We start from the raw sequence: 20,857 nt of genomic DNA, 5'->3' as shown, positions 1-20,857 counted from the left end.
TGGCCCGAGTCGAAGTTTTGCGGTCACTTACAGACTTGTGGAACCGCTCGAGGGTATAGCTAAAGCTACAAAAAGTTATGGAGAGATCAAACAGTTTATTTAGTTATCAGTCTGAGCGTTGATGTTACGGATAAGATTATAATAGAAAGCGACACCGTGAATGTGGCCTCCGAGAGTTGCGTGCTCGTCAATGGCGTGAATGTTGGAAGACGAAGAGGCCACAAATGGCGACAGTCGGTAGATATTCTTGGTAAGGTTCCAATAGAACTTGGTATCAGTGTTACCGGTCATGATACTTGGAGAAACTGTAATAGAACTGTCGACAAGACCACCGTTAACATCCTCGAAAACCTGTCTGAGAGTACCTCCAACAAGGTTCCAAGTAGGGTTATCCAAGATTGGAGTAACTGGAGCAGGGTCTAGTTCCGAAAGAGCACTGACATCAAAAGTACCCTTGGAATCAGAAGAGCCAAACACTGTCTCTCCAAATGCATCTACAGAGAAATCATACTCCTTAGCAATCTTCTGAACCGTCTTGATGACCTTTTGCTTGACATAGTCAAGGTTAGACTCGACTGCTACACGGTGGTTGACATCGACAGTCACCTGCTCAGGGAGAGCATTGATTTTGATACCACCACTGATAATATCAACTGCCTGACTAGTTCTCATGACATACTTCAATGAAGGAGTCTTTTCGAACTCAGCAATAACTCTCTTCTTTGCAGAGTGGCTTTGATCGAGCTTCTGGATATCGTGTCTAAGTTTCTTGTCCAGGGTCTTTCCTTCCTTGGCAAGACATTGCAAGTGATAGTAGAAAGGATTTGCCTTGGTGATGTCAGACTCGTAGGGAGCAGCCTCAATAGCGCTAACTAGTTGTGAGATAATACCAATAGCAGTGTGATCAGGAGGGACCGAACTATGGCCACCAGATGTTGTGAGAGTAATTCTCAAGTCCAAGTAACCCTTTTCTCCAGTACCAGGGAATCCGAACCAAGAGCCATAATTGTTTTGGATTCCGTTTCCACCTTCATCTACAATGATGTAGACAGAGTCGGGTCCTAACTTCTCGTCGAGATGCTTGGCAATTTGCTTAGCACCACGACCTCCACTAACTTCCTCATCAAAACCGAATGAAAGAATAAGAGTACGTTCTGGAGCATATCCTTCCTTCAAAAGAGCTTCAACTGCTTCAAAAATACCGACCAAGCTATTTTTATCATCGCTACAGCCTCTTCCCCAAAGATACTCTCCATCGAAATGACCGCTGAAGGGGGGATAGGTCCAACGCGAAATGGTCTCTTCGGGAACTGGGACAACATCTTGATGTGCCATCAAAATAGCAGGTTTCAAGTCAGGATTGTTTCCATTCAATGTAAACAAAAGGCCGTAAGTATTAATATACTCAACATCGAACTTTTCATAAACCAAGGGGAAAGTCTTCTCAAGGTACTTGTGAAGCTCACCAAATACCAGCCATCGATCATCATGGCCAACATCTTTCAGATCGTCGTAACTAATAGACGGGATTCTGACTGCTCCAGCCCATGAATTGAGTGAAAAATTCTTGTATTCTTCGGTGAAAAACTGTTCAGGGCCCTTGAAATTATCTTCTGGTATCACCTTTTCTAAAGCAGGACATTCGTCCACAGGCTTGGGTGAGCGGTGCTTTTTATGACCATGCTTACCATTTCCAAGAGAAATTGCCGATCCATATGAATTGGAGAACCAGCTGCCAAAAAAGTAGCAGCCGAGAATGAGAATTGCAACAATGGCCTTAATTTTGTTGCTCATGGCACTCCGACGAGGAGCCTGCTCCTCGGATTTCTCCTCAGTAGGAAGAATGTTTCCTTGCTTGATATTGGTTTTTACGTCCATTTCGGTTGTGCTGTAGAGGCAATTACTCGATCACAAGTCCCGAGTTTGCCAACGATTCAAGAACGAACGAATTGTGAATCTTGATTTCAGATTTTGCTGCGACAGCTGAAGCCCTATTTATATATGTCCATATTCGATAAGGTTACGTTGATATTGCATAATCTAGTCGATCCTACGGAGTCCGGCTTGCGTTTATGACGCGGGAAGTGAGTCCCGCAATGCACATCTCGATACGTGAGATAGGCGCCGTGCCCATGAAGTGGGGGTCGATTAGGTGCTCATCGAAGGCGATCAGATGGAACTGGTTTTTGGATATAGAGGCCGAAACAGTGTTTACGGAAGAAGTAAGGGAAACTCAGCGCCGAGGTTCGACGGTGAGTTCTTCCAAAGACCCTTTTTTTCTTGGGTTTGTGGAAGTGTTTAAGTTTTTTCATGACTTTCCAAGATCTCACTCGAACAAGGTGATCTTGGGCTGTATAACACTCACTGCCAGCCTAGAACTATTTTTGACTATTTTTTGATATCAACGTTTTTTGCAACTGTTTTCTGACTCTGGTTTATCACTGATTTAAGAGGAGTTTAAATTCAGTCGGTGGTACTTGACAGGTTCTTATCAAGGATTCTTATCTTTAAGATTGACATACATGCATTATACGGCTGAATTTAATTTTTTGAACAGTGTGCTTCGAGTAGGGCAGTTGATTGACTTCATTATCCAATATCAAACTAGCTGGCAGTTGATTGACTTCATTATCCAATATCAAACTAGCTGGTAATCTAGTATAAAATGACGGGCACGAATACTCCATCTCCAGGGCCAGAAAGTGCGCCTGTTGATGAGGCCACTCGTCGTAGACTCTACAGACAACAGCAGGAAGAGACCAGAAAGAAGATTCGATTCGAGGACGTCGATGAGAATGAAGTTGAACTACCAAGAGTAAGTAGTGATCAGTATCAGTGATTCTTAATTTCAGTCAAAAAAGTGACTTTTAATGATCTTGTTTCGGGACCTGATTCTTTTTGATATATCAACTTGAGTCTCTGTGCTTGATCTTGCAACTGATGTAATGAGATAAGGACTAACAAGCCAGAAACGATTCTATAGACAGAGAGCCCACTCCAATCCATTCTCGGATCACCAATTGGAATAGTAAGTACAACTTCTCTCTCGAGTTAGCTATGTATGTTTATATGAAAAGCTCTAACCATCAATAACAGTCCTCGAAGTCCCCAAGATATGGATTGGAAGAACCTATATCCCATATTAGAATCAAAACCAGAATTAGGAAAGCCAACGATTGCTGACATTGGATGTGGTTTTGGTGGTCTTCTCGCTGCATTATCTCCCAAACTTCCCAATAATCTCATTTTGGGAATGGAAATTCGTGTTCAAGTAACTAATTATGTGGAAGATAGAATCATTGCTCTACGAAAGAAGTTTGCGAATGAAGGTGCTGGATATCAGAACATTGCCGTATTGCGTGGTAATGCCATGAAATTCTTGCCTAATTTCTTTGAAAAGGGACAATTGGAAAAAATGTTTTTCTGCTTTCCTGATCCTCATTTTAAACAACGAAAGCACAAGGCACGTATTGTAACCACTACCTTATTATCAGAATATGCATTTGTCCTTCGCCCTGGTGGAATTATCTACACCATTACTGATGTTAAAGATCTCCATGAATGGATGGTCAAGCATTTGGAAGCTCACCCGTTATTCGAGCGCCTTCCCGAAGAATGGGAACGCCAGGATATCTGTGTCAAGGTCATGACTACTGAAACTGAAGAGGGTAAAAAAGTCTCAAGAAACAAGGGTTCTAAATACATTGCATGTTTCAAGAGACTTGAGGACCACTAAGCATATGGCAAATATATTTAATCAATCTTTCTGTATTATATAATATTTCTGGTATATTGGCGATTGCCTCCCGCAGAGTTGCAAATTTCCAGACTACACCAAGATTCTCTATCTATTTTTTCAGCCTACGAGGACCCACAACTGTATAAGAGGATACGGATACCTTATCTAGAGCTTAGATTTAGTAACCATTACTCTCAAGTTTTACGTACTCTGTACATGAGAATGACTGGCGTGGACTATCACGCGCTCGCGCCTGTGTTATTACATAGCAAAAATAACCTTACCTCTATAGCTAAAATGAATATATCGATCATGTAACCATTTGATATTTTACCATCTACATTATATAGCATACTTCATACAATATCACGGGTCTGGCATTAATGGTAGATAGTAGTGAAGTTATAGCTACTGTTCAAGAGGCCAGTAGCTCATCTGGCTGGAATGCCGCAGATACTAATAGTTCTGAAAATGGAGCACAGATCCCTGATGCTCAGCGATCCGAAGAACCAGACAGAGCTGGACTTTCTGAGCCAGCAATCAATTGGGCGAAAGCTAATGAGCTGGCTTCTTCATCATCTATTGCTACAGCTCCTATATCTCTACCTACCCTACCTACGGCGCCAGCATCAATGGTATCGCAACCACATCTTCCGCCTTCTTCTTTTGGTTTGAAAGCGAGCAAGAAAAAGCTTAAATTACCCTCTCCTGAAGCATTACAGGCTTTCTCCGATTTACAGCGACTGGGCTTGTCTTTCACTGAAATCTTACTTCATGGAAATATAGAACTCCGATTTTTGCAGGATATTTACCGATTTTTTGGCATACCAATTCCTCAGGAGGAGGCAAGGGATGCTTCTTCAGTATATAATACAGGCAAAAAGAAGGCCAGAACGAAGCTTCGAAAAGTTGCTGCTCAAAATTATGGGTTTACTGGTGCGTTGGAAACTTACATACAAGCAAGAGATGGAAATGGAACACCAGAAATGATGCCCGCAACGCCATTGTTATCGGGAAGTTTTGACCAGACGGCGACAACATCTCCAATGGCACCAGGAACAATGTCAGCACCGGAACCGGTTTCTGGATCTGCAGCAACGTCAGCTTCTGTATCGGAAATTATTGCATTATCAGCATCGAAATTAGAATCGATTATAGCATCTGAAAAGGGAGCAGCAGAACAGCCTCAACCTGGCTACTCTCTACCCCGTGTACATTCACAACTGCAAACACAGCATCAAAAAGAGGATCGGGTGCGATCTCACTCAGCAGCTCCAGAACCTAATAAAAGTACTGGCAAAAAGCCCATAAAATTTGGTAGTGACAGATGGTCTCAGAAGTTTGTTTTTGAGATTAGTGATGACGAAGACCATAATGAGGGACAGTCTGAGCTTCAAGATACATTAGTTAAGATTAGAAACATGGAAGAGAAATTAAGGAGAATGCAAAACGGTCGAGGGCTTACTTCTTCAGCATCATCTCCTTCATCTCGCCCTGCTGATTTGTCAGACAAGACAGAGGTAGGGTCTAGAGTCGTCAGCAGTAAGATAAACAGTTCAAATAGCTCGTCTGTTTTGGAGAGTGTGAATGGGCCGAGTGGCCTGACTGACCAGAATGACAGTACTCTCTTGACTAAAACCGATATTGCTAATGAAATTGTAGAGAATGAGAAACATGCGACAAACAAAGCAATTAATGAAAGTCGTCGGAATGATGATAGGGTATTAACGAATGAAACTACTGATGAGTCATTTGATAACGATATTTCTAGTCCTCAAGAAGAAACTCACAACGACGCAATTAAAGATATCAATGACACTTTGAATCTTGTCCTTCAAAGGCAGGATGCAGTTGCAAAACAACGTGCTGCATTAAAGGAGCAGCTGAGTCAGTTGTCGATATCTGAACTTAAAGATGATGTTGTCCAACTCAAATCATTGTTGGAAGAGAAAATAAATAGCATTACAGTTATAAGCAGGAAAGCGCAGTTGGTCCAAAAGCAGTTGGATTTTATGGATGAAGAACAGGGTGAAGTCAATACCTTAATAAGGGGCCTCCAGAAAAAATTAAGCAGCCCATCTTTAGTTGAGAATGAAAATAATCGTCGTCAGAATGTGGGGGGCAATGGTCTCAAGTCTGCGAAGAGGTCACATAGCTCTGAAGTGGATTTTGGGGATAGTAAAAAGCGAAAGCAGGATTCACAAAGTAATTTAGAGAGCCCGGTACAGAGTCAGGTACAGGACCCCTCAGAGAGCCCTTCAGAGAGCTCCTCCGAGAGCTCCTCAGAAAAGACTGCTGAGAGCCCGGTACAGAGCCCCTCAGAAAACCCTGCTGAGAACCGTATAGAGAGCACCTCGGAGAATGCATCAGAGAATACGTCTGAGGGCCATCTAGAGACGCACGCTGAGAACCCCTCAAATATCTATTCGGAAAATAAATCAGATAAGTACTCTGAAAATGAATTTGAAGGAGCAGTTGAATCTACTAGTAATGATCAAGAAGTCTCATTGGATGAGGCCTTTAAGCATTCGAATTCAAACCAAGATGGTTCAGAAATGGATATTGATACGGAGCAGGGAGAGGTGGCTGAAGCTGATAAGTCTGATGGAATGGACCTTAACACGTCAGACGAATCCTTGCCAGTACCGAAAGATTCTCAAATAGAGCGGTCAAACGCCAATGAAGCGAATGACATTTCACCCGACATTCAAGCTTCGCAAAGCCAAGAGCATATCAATACCACTCAAACAACAGGTAACCCACACCAACAACAAAATAACAAGATACCGCAAGATGTGGAAATTATTGAACTTCTAGATAGTGACTCTGAAGATCGAGACGAAGAGGCCGACAGAATGACTACAGTAACTGATCAAGTAATGGATGTTTCACAGGTTGCCGTAAAGCAAGAACCAAAAAATAACAAAGTTGCAGACTCAGATGAAATAAAAGCTAATATGGCCCCTGAACTTGTATGAACAAATATCGTTTATCTTCCGATGAGACTTTTCCAGATTAAACCTGCAGTAACAGTATCTCGTTGTTTCTAACATCTTTTACTCGCTTCTAATATACTAACGTGATATTTTGCAGGATAACGGTAATGAAAAAAGATGTACTGGCTATGATTCACCACTAAAGTCTTTCCAGTCGTTTCACTTCAGTCCTGTTTTTGCGGATTTTGTAGGCAGCTCTGGTCATAAATCTTTGACCTATAGCGCATATGCGATCCCTGATATTGAACACAGATATTATTGTAAAAACGAAAGTGCTGGAAATATTTGTGTTCAAAAGGACTGTCCAGATCTACATGTTCGCGATTTTACTTTGTCTGGTAAGTACAGGTTGACGTACAGATTTCGGCTACGAGTGAGGCATCTCGTGGCTTTGGTACTAACAGGGTTATCTAGACGAGACTGTGCTCAAGTATTTAAGTAGTGCCTCTGTTGGTAATACCCCTGAGGAGGTTAAAAAGTATAGACAGAAGCTGGTTGCACATCTACGGCCGTTGCAAAATGGCAAGAAAACTTTTGAAGAACTGGCAAGAGAGATTGTTGAGTTTAGACGTAGTTTAGCACCAGATAGGATACTTGATTGGCATAACATCGAGGCTGGCAAGGAACATAGACAGCGGAAAAATGCTGCTAAATAGGTTCTTGATGACATATTTATAATAATCTATTAATGAATTCAGTATATGTTCAAGTGTTAAATGATTTTTTGTCTCAGACAAATTTTCAAAACTAATCTTCTTCAAATGGAGATTCGTTATTCCGGTTCAAAGGCTTGTAATCATCAGTATTTGGGACCTTTGATTTATCCTTTCCACCAAATGCTCTATACAGGAATCCAGTGACCCCACCGGTTGGTGGTGACTCTTTCACTGGCTTGGGGGCTTCTATGTCGTCTTCCTCATCTCGAATAGCACCACTACCACTAGCAGATGAAGTCAGCACCGCCGAAAAGGCAGTCGAGTTTGTAATAAATGGAGCAGTACCTCCAGACATACTTCGGCCCCGAGCAATTGCGGCAGCTGATGGTTGCAACGTCGAAGGACCAGAATAATTGGGCTCAACATCATCATTTCCATGTGATAATAGTGATTGAGTGTCGATGCTAGATGCGCTTGAGGACCTTATTGATTTGTCACCAAACAGTGAGTCCATATCCTCGAGCTGGACACCCATTGTCTCAGGATAGACAAAGTATACAGTGACAAACGAACAAATACAAAAAAATGCATGCATCAAATACAGACGCCATTGGATTTTTTCCTGTAAAATTGGCGTCATTTGTCCTACAAGCCAGTTGAAAGCCCAGTTGGATGCGGTAGATAATGATGCACCCTTTGCTCGGACTGATAAAGGCATGATTTCAGGTGGATAAAGCCAAGGAATGGGACCCCAGGAATATCCAAAAAATGCGTTGTATATCACAACAAATATCACCACCATCGTAGGTGTGTACGATACTTGCACATACATGAAATATGATATAGTCGATAGGGAGATGGCCATGGCGATGGCACCAGAAATCAGAATAACTCTTCTTCCCCATCTATCAGACAGGTACCATGGTGGAATGGTAGACATAATATATACAATGCCATTAATACCAGTCATTAAAATGGCATCTCGACCGACCCAGCCAGCCTGTTCAAATACAAGAGGAGCATAGTAAGAAATCACATTGATACCATTCAATTGAGCAAATGCTTGTGAAGACATGGCAATAAGAACTCGCTTCTTATATTTACGCCACATGTCTGAATAACTACGTTCACCTTCCATTCGATGTAGCAATACTGCTTCCTTGATCTCTCTAAATTCCTGGCGTGCCTGTGGGTTATAAATATCACCACCTCCGTGGAGATCAGCAATCGCTACCATTCCTTCGTCATCGTAGTCATTATCCAATAACCAACGAGGAGTCTCAGCAATAATCAACGATCCGAGCAATAATAACGTTCCCATAACACATTGTAAAAATAGTGGGAGTCTCCATGCCATATCACTATGAATATAACTGCATGCGTAGTCAACCCATACTGAGGAGCAGTAACCTACAATATTACCAGTGAACTCAATACATGCCAATTTACCACGATTATGCGATGGGGAGATTTCAGACTGGTAAACAGGAACAATTGTCGATAGCATTCCTACTCCAATACCGGATATAAATCGTCCAATGACCAATATACTCATTGAAGGACAGAATGCTTGGAAACAACCTCCAATGACAAAAATCAGTGCTCCATAAAAGATGGTTTTTCGGCGACCGATAATATCGCCTACCCTTCCTACAATCAAAGATGATATTAAAGCGCCGATTTCGAGAATGGCAATCATAGTTCCGATTTCTGCTCTGGTGGGCTGATCAAAGAAATCTTTGAAATAAACCGACACAATAACCGAGCTCATGACACCCTGTTCATATCCAAAGAGAAACACTCCGAGCGATACAAATACAGTGGTGAAGTAGAGCAGCGGTTTACCGGTGAGACCGGTGCCCTTATTTCGACCTGCCGTCATGATGAAACCTATGACACGGTCACCAAACGATGGAGGCTGTTTAACAGGCTGGGGGATTTTAATCTGATAAGCACCAGGAGTCTTTGAAATTACACTACCAGAACGAGCGCCGGTGTTAATAGAGGATTGCCTGATGTGGTTGTGGTTGTCCGAGTTTAAAGTTAAAAAATGGCTTGTTTCAAAGTCTTCTTGCTCAAGAAAAGTATCGTCGATATCCAGACTCTGTCGTTGTTCTCTATCAAGACTTTTGGATTGCGTCGCAGACAGATCTTCTCGAAAACCGGGTGTGGAACTGGATTCAGCAGCTTCGTGCTCGTCACTAAATGGGTTGGCCCGATTGCTATCAGAGGCCACCGCTTCCTCGTACAGAGGCAAATCAAGATCTGATGATGACCTCACGTTGGGAGATTTATGGCAATGATATACTCCAATATATCATAAGAGAAACTGAGATGAATAAAAAACACAAGTGGTTTGACTTGCCCAGAGAGATCTATCAGATCCACCCACTGAAATAATGCAAGGTCGGAAGTTCCAGCAGTGAAAACTGGCACTAATTTAGCCTTATTTGGCACAGTTGGCCAAAAGCGAGTGTCGAAAGTAAAAATAAAAGTACAGTACACAAGGACCGAATGAATGACCTCGTGGTAAATAAGCTGAGTAGAAGGTGTACTCGTCTCACACAATAATAGCCCGCACGAGATGGCGAGCTTGACTCAAAGAGTTAATATAAGGCGTAAAGTTGGCTTCTGAACAACGCTAAAAATTAGAGCTCGTGATTACAATTATGATTATCGCGAACCGTGTTTTAGAAGCTATTTTTGCTACGGTAGTGATTGATAAATAATTAAGGTTCCTGGACTCGGCAATCCCCGTTCCCTAGAAATGATAACTCCATGCACCCCTTTATTGTCTTATCGGACGGGCTCACGCGAATGTGACGTCATGCTGTAATGCTGTAGTGGGGGTATTCGCGGATGGGGGTCGGCCTCCGGCGGCTGGGGCTCCGCCCCAGACCCTGTTTGCTCCTCTCGCTACGCTCGAGTCGGTACGTCGGGGATGCCAGCCGAATCTCCTGCGAAGCAGGAGCAACCAGGGTCTGGGGCGGAGCCCCAGCCGCCGGAGGCACAGTCACTCCCTGTATAAAGATTTACCGAGGATCGGTGCACGGGTCAAACGTAATAGGTTTATATATATTGTTTTATATAGCTAAATCACTGTTGTTTATCTGCGAGCCAGTCGGCCTCTCAGTATTAAGGTCCTTTCTATTTGGTCTTTTTGGACTGGGATGATGAGGGGGCGGCTGTTTTGAGGGATCCTGCTCCTTTTCTGAACGAACGGACATACTGGTCAATCCAGAAGTTCACAAACAGATAGGTTAGAGGAGCGAGGTACACCACGTTGAACAGCAATGCGAATCCCTGGCCAGCGTCTTTCAAACAGGCACAGTAGTTGCCGGTGCTCGGATTGAAGTAGTACACAAACAAGTGGAGAACTGCGAAAGAGCCACCAAGTACGAACTGGGAGATTTGTGCAGTGGTGAGAGCTCGTTTCAGGGCTTTAGGAACCTTGACCTTGAGGGCGGAAAGGGTGTAGTAGAAGTACATCAGAGTGTGGATCAACGAGTTGAACACAACAAAGATCCAGATAGGAGGAGATGCAAATCGGATACCGGCCCACATGGACATCATGGCTCCGGCGTGGTGGTATGTTTGGAGAAGAGACGATTGTTTACCCTTGGCGAGAATGATAACTGTATCAAATACCTCATAGAATTTCGACAGATAGAAGAAGAATCCGTAGTAGTTAAGACCTTGTTCCCAAATACCCGAGTTCAAATCACACAGAGATCTCCAAAAACTACCCCGTTTACTGGTGCCAAGAAGACCAGCTTGACCGCTCAAAAAATCAGCAACCTGTTCACCACTGGTACTGGCAGACATACCAACCTTAGTCAGCTCGAATACAGTACGGTAGATGGCAGCAGTCATACCAGCACAGGTCCAAGCCGAGTAGATACAAAGACCAATGTTGTGGGCAAGCACGAATCCCTTGAAAAGCTTGGTGTTGCAAATAGACAATGGAGTCTTGTTGGTTTTACGAACATGGTTGGCAAGGTGAACAGATATGGCATACACAGCAGCAATGGTGATAGGAACCTTGATATCGAGAAACGATTCAAAATAACTCGCCAAAAAAGTATGGGCAGGGGGTCCTGGAGGCAGATCAAGGCCAAGAGGCAACGTGAAGATATGAGTGGGAGGCTTGGATATGTAAGATGATCCCTGGAATGTTGTATTACCCATGATGAATTCAAGTTATAAGTTCTACAACGACCAAACAAACAAATAAACGAACGTGCGTACAAATGTTGAACTTTTCCTCTAATGACGGCAAATAATCCTGTAGTTATATGAAAGAACAATAATCCAATTGATCTGACAGGGTTGTTTCAGTTGACCAGGAATAGCTAACGAGCAAATATCTATCTAAGCGAATCTATCAGATCAAGAAAGCAAAACACAAGGGCGCGGATGCTCGGATCTTAGTTGAAATGGATTTATCAAGATCTTTCTTAGTTGAAACCTTCCAGATCAAAACGTAAATTCTGTGTAATAAACTACTAGGAAATCCAATTGGATTTTTTTTCTTGTCAACTGCGAGCCAACTTTTCTTTTGTCAAAAACGCTTCTTGTTTGTGGGGTCTTTGATTAGATTTGTATGCCGAGTCAACAGTTTTTTGTTTTCTTTTTACGGTGCCTGGTGCATACATTTCATGTTCTCAGTAGCAAGTTCATGAACTGCAGCGGTTAATCCGGCCCGTTACACCCCTGGATTTTTCCCTTCTGTTTTTCCGGTATCATATTTTAATCTCTTTAATTTTATATCATTTACTTATAGATATTTTTCCATTTTGTATATATCTAAAAACCATGAACTGACAGTTTGTACAGTGGTCCTGGTAAACCGAAGGGCTCGGATGCGAGCATGTTGCTTGTCAGCCGGTAGCTCATCAGTCTTCGTTTGTTTTGTTTTGTTGAGACTCCCAGTACGTACATATTCATCTCGAAACAGAAACTGTTAACCTCTATTCTAACCACTTGCATCTGGTTTTCAGTTTGTTTTTTTGTTGGGATGCTTAAATCTGTTATAGCGCCGCGCCATCAAGGTACTGTTAACGAGAGAAACTCAAAGTTAAAGTTTGGTGCAGATTTGCGATGCTGGGTGAACTGCGATGGTCTCACTGACTTCCCTGCCTCACTTCGGTCCTACTCTCTACTGATTTTTGGTATACGACTCCGTCGTTATTCAGATCTATCCAGCAGTTCTTCTCGAGACTGTTCACGAATGTGAAATTTTTTTGCGCCCTCAGAAATGTTGGGGAGCGTCGGGTCCGTGCACGGGGAACCGGGTCGGCGTCGGCTCCTGGATGGTCCGGAGATGCATCCTGGTAATTATTATTGCTTTCTACCGAGGGTGTTGTTTTTCGGGGCGGAGAAGTACTGGGTGGTGGTGGATATGCCTCCGGCGACTGGGGCTTCGCCCCAGACCCCATGGCTCCTCTCGCTACGCTCGAGTCGGACGTCGGATTTCCCTCCATTTTGTCGACTACCGGTATAGCCAGGGTCCGGAATCCAGGGTCTAGACTCCAGGATTTAAATTCCCGGACCAAGGTACCAGAGCAATTGTTTCTGTCAGTAATGACATATGGGTCAGGTCAGACATAGGATGAAAAATAATAATCAAATAAATAAATAAATAAATAATGCCAGTGTGTCAGCTGAAGAAGTACTCGTTCTGTCTTACTTGTGCAACGTCGTAGTCTCCTTGGGATGGAACATGTGGAATCTGGAGTGGTACAAACACTCGGAGAGATGTCTTCTTGCTCGTTGAGGTGTTGTCAAGGGCAAATGCTCCTGCTTGACCACCTACACGGGTGTAATTCCTGAGTTCACCGTTGTTTTCTAGGATAGTGGAAGGGCTAATTATTGACTTGTCGCCTTTAAATCTCTTCAATTCGAGATTTAACTCGTGCCGAAGACTGGTAATCTCTTTATTCGTTCCTCGAAGCTTCTGGATCTCCTTGTACGACTTGTATGATATCGGCACATGGACTAGTTGCATGTATCCGCTGTAGCGAGCCATGAACTCGTTGCGAAGATGCTCGATTAGGTCGTGTTGATGCAGAGCAACAAACTGCTCCCGAAGTATCGCATTCATACTCGGCACTGAGGCCGCATGGGTCCAGAAACTGTCGTGAACTGCTGCAAATGAAAGACCCTTTTTAACACATTCTCGAACTGTCATCAACATATGAGTTGAATCCAGACTGTGAATGTAGTTCGGAGCAATGCCTTGTCTTTGTCGTGATTTATCTACAAAACTCAATGCAAATGGATTGTATAGGTTCATCGATTGTAGTTGTGTTGATCTTACTACCATCTGCTGAGTTTGTCGGTAAGGTTGTACAACTGGCAATCCAAGAGGTGTCGTCCATATCATAGCTGTAACATGCTTTGTCATAAACTCCTTGTCACTCACAATATCACGTCTGTAAACGTCTGCCCTTACTGATTCACTGATTCGCTGTGTACATTCGCTCAGCCATTCTTTAATTTTGTTGGCTCCTGAAAACAATTCACCAATTGCCTCTAAGATAAGTTGTGCTACATATGGACTGTATCTTGATCTTCTGATAGCATCAACCCCCATATCTTTGAACCTCTCATCAAGTTGTCTAACCATTCCATATTTTGTCACTCCATAAACACTCGTCATTACTGGCTGCTTAACCAGCTTGCGGCTTATCTTTCCTTTCAATTCTTCAGCTACTGGTTTCGACTCAACTGCCTCTTGCTCTATCTTGGCACTAACAATTTTGGCTACTTCGGAATAGACATCACCTGGTTTAGTAGCATTGGCAATCATATTGACCTGAACTGCTCCACCAACATCACCTCCTAATGCTGCATAGTGCTGTAAACCGTTACAAGATCCGTCTTGGTTTACTGCAATTCTCGACAGAAACAACTCAGGATTCCCGCTTTTTATAGCCTCATTAATTTCCATACAAGTCGCGAGGGCTTGAAACGGGTTTTCTCCTTGAGTCCACCATCGATTTCCGGTAAGTGGCCTTTCTGCCGAATCTATTACGTCTTCCATATGGGTATTTACAAAGTCTTCGCGATCTTGATTGGACAATTTGTCTACTCCATACATATTTGCAAGGTGTATTTTCAACCATCGTAAACCCTCTTTTCCTAGCGGTTTAGAATACCAAAACTGTAACAAGCTCCTTATGGAATCCTGCCCTAGGTGGACAAACATGCTAGAACTTACTGGGTACACTCGTCCTCGAAAATCAACTTGATATGTATAGTAAAATCGATCTCCGCGTTTTGCGAATAGTTTGGCTGTTTCTAGTGCGTTACCAAGATTATTTCTTTCCGCCCGCTTGTTTGACAGTCTGACCCGTTGCTGAATGAGTTTCTGTTTCTGTTCGTAAGTCAGCTTTCCAGAGACATCTGGCACAGACTCCATTTCTTCAGGCTGGGCGGGGATGTCTAAAAACATCTTTCCTGTCGACCATATCTCATCTATAACCTGGAGCATCTTCTGATTAATACCCCAAGCACATGATGAAACATCGTCTAAACTGTCGAGAAACTTGTCCATTTTCCCTTTAGCAATGGCCTCCTTAACATATGCCGTTTGTTCGTTTGCCATGGATTCACTTGTCAACAAAGTATTAGACGAATACAAGTAACCACCTTCATTATATGCTGTCCAGGGCCGTGGTTTCACCAGCAATGGGAATGATTGGTTTACACCTGTGTCCTTCAGAGCCTCGGCAACTCCCTCTCTGGAGATTATCTTTAACAAAGCTTCGCTCACTCTGATGATGCCAATATTACGAGTCTTTTCAAGTTTCATCGAGTGCCAAAACGCAGGCTTTGGTTCAAAGCCTGGCTTAAACCGGTTGGGAGTAGGTACTGTGAATAATTTCAATGCCACAGCAAGCAAACTCGATCCTACAGTTGCAATGTCAAAGGCTGACCACTTTGGTTCACTAGAATGTAACCAATACTTGGACCGATATCTATTAGTAAGCGTTAGCTTACGTGTGTTCTGCCAGTCTTTGGTACTTCTATAGTATTCAGTCATGATAACTTGACTGAACGCCTCCTCCACTTTTTGACCCAGTCTTAGCGACAGCTGGGATACATAGTAGCTATGGTCATCAATTTTGTTATGCATTTTCAAAACGAAATAAAACATTTCTTGAGACAAAATTTTTGCAAGTGCTTTTGGCTTGATCTTCTGAAATACACTTTTGTACTTGGTCAATGTATCTTCCAGGCCAGACAACTTCTTCTGTCTGTTGGTCTTTTGCAATAACTCTGTAAAGTACTCTTCGCTCACAAACCTCCATTTCCAAACCAGCTCTGAGCTTTTTGCTTTATGCACTGGGTTTTTAAATTCTTTCGTAGGAAGCGTTTCCTCATAGTTTACGGATATCGTCTCCAAGTACTTTTCCCTATTTTGATTAAATCTCTCGTACATTCTCTCAAATGTAGCTCTGTCAGTACTGTCAAGAGAATCGTAGAGTTTCATATAGTCCAGATTCCCATATATATTAGTGGATCTGGCGATCTTGTCTTTGTCAAAAATTTCTTCGATGTGGTTCATAGTATCATCAAATATATCAGAGATTGATGAGTAATGATGAGAATCTTCTGGCTGGCGGTATTCTCCAGTCTGATCTTGTTTCTTAATAACCTATAATGTTAGAAATGTTGTCAATATCAAAACATGTAAGATTTCTACTTACTTCTTCTATCATTTGTATATTTTCGATAGATATAATATCGCTGTGGCGGAACACTATTCGAATGCTGTCTCCTTCTCTGCAGTACTTCTGTTCCCACATCCTTTTCAATTCTTTAATTGAATTATTTCTGATTTCCCCATTTTCAATTGCACACGCAGTATTGAGAACATATGCAAATAGTCTATAAATTCCTCGAGATTCACGACCAAGAAGTAAAACAAATTTGTCCAGTACTTGAATTTGGTCGTTGAGATTGTCCAGACTGCTAATCCAAGCTCCACCACATTCGACGACAATTGACTTATCAGTGCCCTCTGTTTGAAAAATATTGTTAATTAATTCAAAGGCCCGGTCTTTTTGTCCAATTTTCAGACTCGCTTCAAAGAGCTGAACCATTTTGTCTACCTCTTGCTCCTGCGGAGTCCTATAGAGCCTTTTCAGGTCATATGGCTTTTTAATATCATGGTCATTTTCAAGGTTTAGTACTGATGTACTATCTGACTCTTGAAATCTCCTTAAATGGGGATCCCAGTTAAGTACCAACAGCCTATTGCGGTCCGGTGAAGTCAGATTTGAGTGCAATTGGGCATTTTCATGGCTTGATTTACTGTACATTCGCTGAAATCCGCAGTCTTGCCACTTTCGCTTTCTCAAACTATTTAGAGATACCGCACTCCGGTATAAGCGTGCTTGTGTCATTTTGATATCATTCTGATCATATTTCTGAGGTTGACAGCCAGCTATCTAAACAAATAGTTTGGTTCTCAATTCATGTGAATGATTCGAAATATATAGTGCAGGCTTATCATAATACCCTTGCCACTATCTAAGACAATTAACATGCGGTCTGACCACATTGATTAAATACTATATTCTTATCTAAATGCCATTCGAATTACCTACTTTCACGCTATAGGGTCTTTTGTTTTCAACAACTTTTTACTAAATTCTCCTTTGAAACAGAACTTAATAATTCCCTCTCGAACCTCACCAGTTTATTGGATACGGTTTTTTTCCAGTCTATAAACGTCACAGCATATACTCATATAAATGATTGATCTCGGGCTATCAAGGGTGATTCGGCTCTTGACTGCTCTTGGAAATCCCCAGCTCACCTGGAAAGCGGTCCATGTTGCCGGTACCAATGGCAAGGGCTCGGTTTGCGCCTATATTTCAAGCTGTATTACACAGGCCAAGATCTCCAATGGAAGATTCACCAGTCCACATTTAGTCGACAGATTCGACTGTATTAGCATCAATGGCAAACCAGTGGTAGAAAATCTTTTTTTAGAAGTGGAGAAAAAAGTGTCAGAAGTCAATTTAGAGAACAATATTCAAGCAACTGATTTTGAACTGCTTACCGCTATCGCATTTGAAATATTTCATCGTCAAAAAGTAGATCTGGCCGTGATTGAGGTGGGATTAGGAGGAAGACTGGACGCTACTAATGTACTACCACCATCTCAAACGCTTTGCTCAATTATAACCAAAATCGGATTGGATCACCAGAATTTCCTTGGAAACACTTTATCGGAAATAGCACGAGAGAAAGCTGGGATCATTAAACAAGCAGTACCGTGTATCTTGGATGCTACTAATGAGCCAGAAGTCATTCGAGAAGTTGAGAAAATTGTATCCCAGAACAACTCAAAGCTAATACTTGCACATCCATTAACAAATAAAACCACGGGCCCTTTCCAGGTTGATCCTTCCACAAGCCCACTCCTGGGATCTTATCAGATGTCAAATCTATCCTGCAGTTTACAGGCACTTCTTGAAATTCAAAAACACTATCCTCTATCAGACAGAATTGTCCAACAGGGAATTAAAGAAACCCAGTGGCCAGGACGGTTACAAAAAGTCCAATTATCCAACGGTTTCGAAGTCCTGCTGGACGGAGCTCACAACAACCAAGCAGCAGACCTCCTGGCCGAATACATCAACAATTCAGTTCGGCCGTCTGCCACTTCGGCCATCACATTCATAGTTGCATTCTCACAAGGTAAAGACTTCAAAGGCATTCTACAGCGACTGGTAAAACCTGGCGACACAGTCATAGCCACCCAATTCGGCGCTGTCGACGGCATGCCCTGGGTCGCCCCCTGTGATCCCCAAGAAATAGCTGCCGTCGCATATTCTTTCACCGACCCTGCCAACGTGCACATCGAGCAGAGCATACAGAAAGGCCTCTCTCGAGCCCAACAAACCCCCACCACCTCAAGCACCGTCATCTGCGGCAGTCTCTACCTCGTCGCAGACTTCGTGCGAGCGACCCGCTAAACCACTCTCGCGGAGGCACTGTGCCTCCGGCGGCTGGGGCTCCGCCCCAGACCCCGTGGCTCCTGCTTCGCAGGAGATTTCTGGGACCGTCGACGGAACGACTCGAGCGAAGCGAGAGGAGCAGCGGGGTCTGGGGCGGAGCCCCAGCCGCCGGAGGCGTCACCCGCTTCCAGAATATAGAATATAGTCTCAGTCGTAATAAATAAATAAGAATGCTCCAAAAGCTACTCGGTTTTCATTGGATCAGTGGTCTCGGCATAGGGCTCCGATTTGCTGTCAGGCTCGGTTTTGGCGTTTTCTTTGTTTAGGAGCTGGTCAATGTTCGACCAGATCTCTTTTTCGTTTTCTTTTCCAAGCCAGACAGCTTTGGTAGGAAGCGACAGCGGCAGAACCTTCTCTTTGGACATGTAATGAAGGAGCCGGACCTCTCGTCGCAGTTTGACGGTGATCTCTTCGACGAGGTCGAAATACGACTTGGCCGATTGTTGGAACTCTTTTTTCGCTTCTACGACCTTCAGATCATTGGCAGCAGACTTCCCGACTTCCAGAGCATTGATAGCCCGAGACGCCGTCTCTATCAGAGTAATAATTTTCTACAAATCACCAGTTAGCTACTGCCATTACCCACTCAAATCACGCAAATCACCCCATCCAAACTCACATTGTCCACAGCATGAAGCACATCTAGTCGCTCCTGCACATCCTCAGGCGCCATAGGCGCCTCAGACAAATCTATCTCCTCGAACACTCCAGTCGGCGGCATCCTGGCACCATCAAACCCTGCTCATCACCCGTGAACCTAATCTCTCTACATCTCACACGCACGGCGCTACCACCGCACCTCGCACCCCGCAACGGTCCACCCCATCCCACCATCCCAGGGGAAAGGGGTTCTGCCTCCGGCGGCTGGGGCTCCGCCCCAGACCCCATGGCTCCTGCTTCGCAGGAGATGGCTGGGACCGTCGACGGAACGACTCGAGCGAAGCGAGAGGAGCAGCGGGGTCTGGGGCGGAGCCCCAGCCGCCGGAGGCAGAACCCCCACCACCCCCAGTTCCCAGGCCCAGAAGAGAGCCCGTTCCAGCAGAGAAGCCCCAAGTCCAATTCTGGCCCGTAGTGGTCACCAGGGGAGAATGGACCCTGGCTGAGGGTGCTGTGTAAGGCCGGGTTAGGGGATGCAATGCTGCAATCGATTGGATCATATCAGACCAATGAGAGCGCGAGATCAATCTTATCTGTGTTATCAGTGAAAAATATGCAGCCTGACGGATAATCACGGGCGCCATTGCCCAAACTGTAAAATTCTGACAGAGTGCTAGATATATAAGGACCGGCGGTCCCCAGGTTTAGTGAAAATCGGTTTTGTGGACTTTTGTGGTGTTGATTGATGTGTCTGACTGATGGAGGGATTATTGGGATTGAAGCTGGGTAGTGAACGTTGAATTGGAGGGGTTCACTAGTCCTACCTGCTCGGGAGTTTACGGTTTAAGATGATACCCAGTTCACCGACTCTACTCGACAGTAGATAGTAGTAGTACTGGTAATCAGTAATCTACAGTGAATGAGTGATGATGGTAGTTGGTTGGTAGTGGTAGGTGTGTTTCAAACGTTGGTCTTGTTCTATTGGTGAGTCCTGATGACTGCGTTGCGAGAATGCTTTCGAAAGTTTCAGGAACCTCCCAATGAATGGCTTCAGGATGTTCGACGCGCGACTTTTTTTTCCTCCCTATCTCTGCGTCTGCTGCTGGCTGCTAGCACCACCAGCATTTTGCAACCTTACAAATCTCACTTTCCCTGTATGACATTCGTTCGCTACTATCAGTCGGTTGTGGCTAGCGCGGCTTCTCTAACGCGCTTTGTTTCTACTTTGAACTCGCTATTTTTTTGGCTCATTTTTTTACCTCCCAACTGAAAACCTTACCCTGACAAAATTCTACTGGCAAAAAATGCTGGTAACATTTTCAAGTACAAGTGCTAATGTAACAGTCATTTCTGAAATGACTGAAACGGGATGATTGCCTAATATGTTACACTGCGGCCTGCGAATAATACCTTAACGCTCTAAAAGTTGAGACAGTGAGAATGCATTTAGAGAGGTCATGCTACATGAATTCACGTGTTATTGCGGCAGTTCATACAATAATCACCCACAGTGAAAATTCAGCATATTTTTTTACATACAGGCGTTACATACATAGGTGGAAGGCGTCGGCAGGCCGGCTTAGTCGGTAACATCGAAAAATTTGCAGTGAAAAATTAGTGTTACCACGAGCATGTCGAATGACAGAAACGAATGACGGAACCTCATCGGCCCAGAATAGCCGGATACCAATGCGTCGAGATGAGAGGTGAGAGTAAATGAGAATATTCAGGGGTGCATGTGAACTAGTGGAATTACCGCTTGTCTGCTGTATGATATGGGTTTATTTTTGTGTCGTTATGAGTTGAATGTGATGTCGGCTATTGTATTATTAT

The 20,857-nt window shown here is 43.6% G+C and overlaps 6 protein-coding genes across 6 annotated transcripts; 2 read left to right on the top strand and 4 right to left on the bottom strand.

Annotated features, from left to right (window-relative positions):
* Positions 1-99: 99 nt before the first annotated feature.
* Positions 100-1,878, bottom strand: CPS1 (Cps1p; the record flags this gene model as incomplete). Its single annotated transcript, XM_018881502.1, has 1 exon — positions 100-1,878. One exon carries the CDS (start codon positions 1,876-1,878, stop codon positions 100-102), a length of 1,779 nt encoding a protein of 592 aa, XP_018734089.1.
* A 1,237-nt stretch (positions 1,879-3,115) lies between these two features.
* Positions 3,116-3,736, top strand: TRM8 (Trm8p; the record flags this gene model as incomplete). The annotated part of the gene is made up of 1 exon (XM_018881501.1): positions 3,116-3,736. One exon carries the CDS (start codon positions 3,116-3,118, stop codon positions 3,734-3,736), a length of 621 nt encoding a protein of 206 aa, XP_018734088.1.
* A 3,746-nt stretch (positions 3,737-7,482) lies between these two features.
* On the bottom strand, positions 7,483-9,273 carry STL1 (glucose-inactivated glycerol proton symporter STL1; the record flags this gene model as incomplete). The annotated part of the gene is made up of 1 exon (XM_018881500.1): positions 7,483-9,273. The coding sequence occupies one exon, from the start codon at positions 9,271-9,273 to the stop codon at positions 7,483-7,485; it is 1,791 nt and encodes a 596-aa protein (XP_018734087.1).
* Positions 9,274-10,538: 1,265 nt separating this feature from the next.
* ELO1 (fatty acid elongase ELO1) lies at positions 10,539-11,579 on the bottom strand (the record flags this gene model as incomplete). The annotated part of the gene is made up of 1 exon (XM_018881499.1): positions 10,539-11,579. One exon carries the CDS (start codon positions 11,577-11,579, stop codon positions 10,539-10,541), a length of 1,041 nt encoding a protein of 346 aa, XP_018734086.1.
* A 1,471-nt stretch (positions 11,580-13,050) lies between these two features.
* Positions 13,051-15,963, bottom strand: RPO41 (Rpo41p; the record flags this gene model as incomplete). Its single annotated transcript, XM_018881497.1, has 1 exon — positions 13,051-15,963. The coding sequence occupies one exon, from the start codon at positions 15,961-15,963 to the stop codon at positions 13,051-13,053; it is 2,913 nt and encodes a 970-aa protein (XP_018734085.1).
* A 1,192-nt stretch (positions 15,964-17,155) lies between these two features.
* FOL3 (dihydrofolate synthase) lies at positions 17,156-18,385 on the top strand (the record flags this gene model as incomplete). The annotated part of the gene is made up of 1 exon (XM_018881496.1): positions 17,156-18,385. The coding sequence occupies one exon, from the start codon at positions 17,156-17,158 to the stop codon at positions 18,383-18,385; it is 1,230 nt and encodes a 409-aa protein (XP_018734084.1).
* Positions 18,386-20,857: the final 2,472 nt, after the last annotated feature.

This window comes from Sugiyamaella lignohabitans, chromosome C (assembly GCF_001640025.1).
Source record: "Sugiyamaella lignohabitans strain CBS 10342 chromosome C, complete sequence".
Taxonomy (NCBI): domain Eukaryota; kingdom Fungi; phylum Ascomycota; class Dipodascomycetes; order Dipodascales; family Trichomonascaceae; genus Sugiyamaella; species Sugiyamaella lignohabitans.
This window is presented reverse-complemented; position numbering and strand designations above follow the sequence as displayed.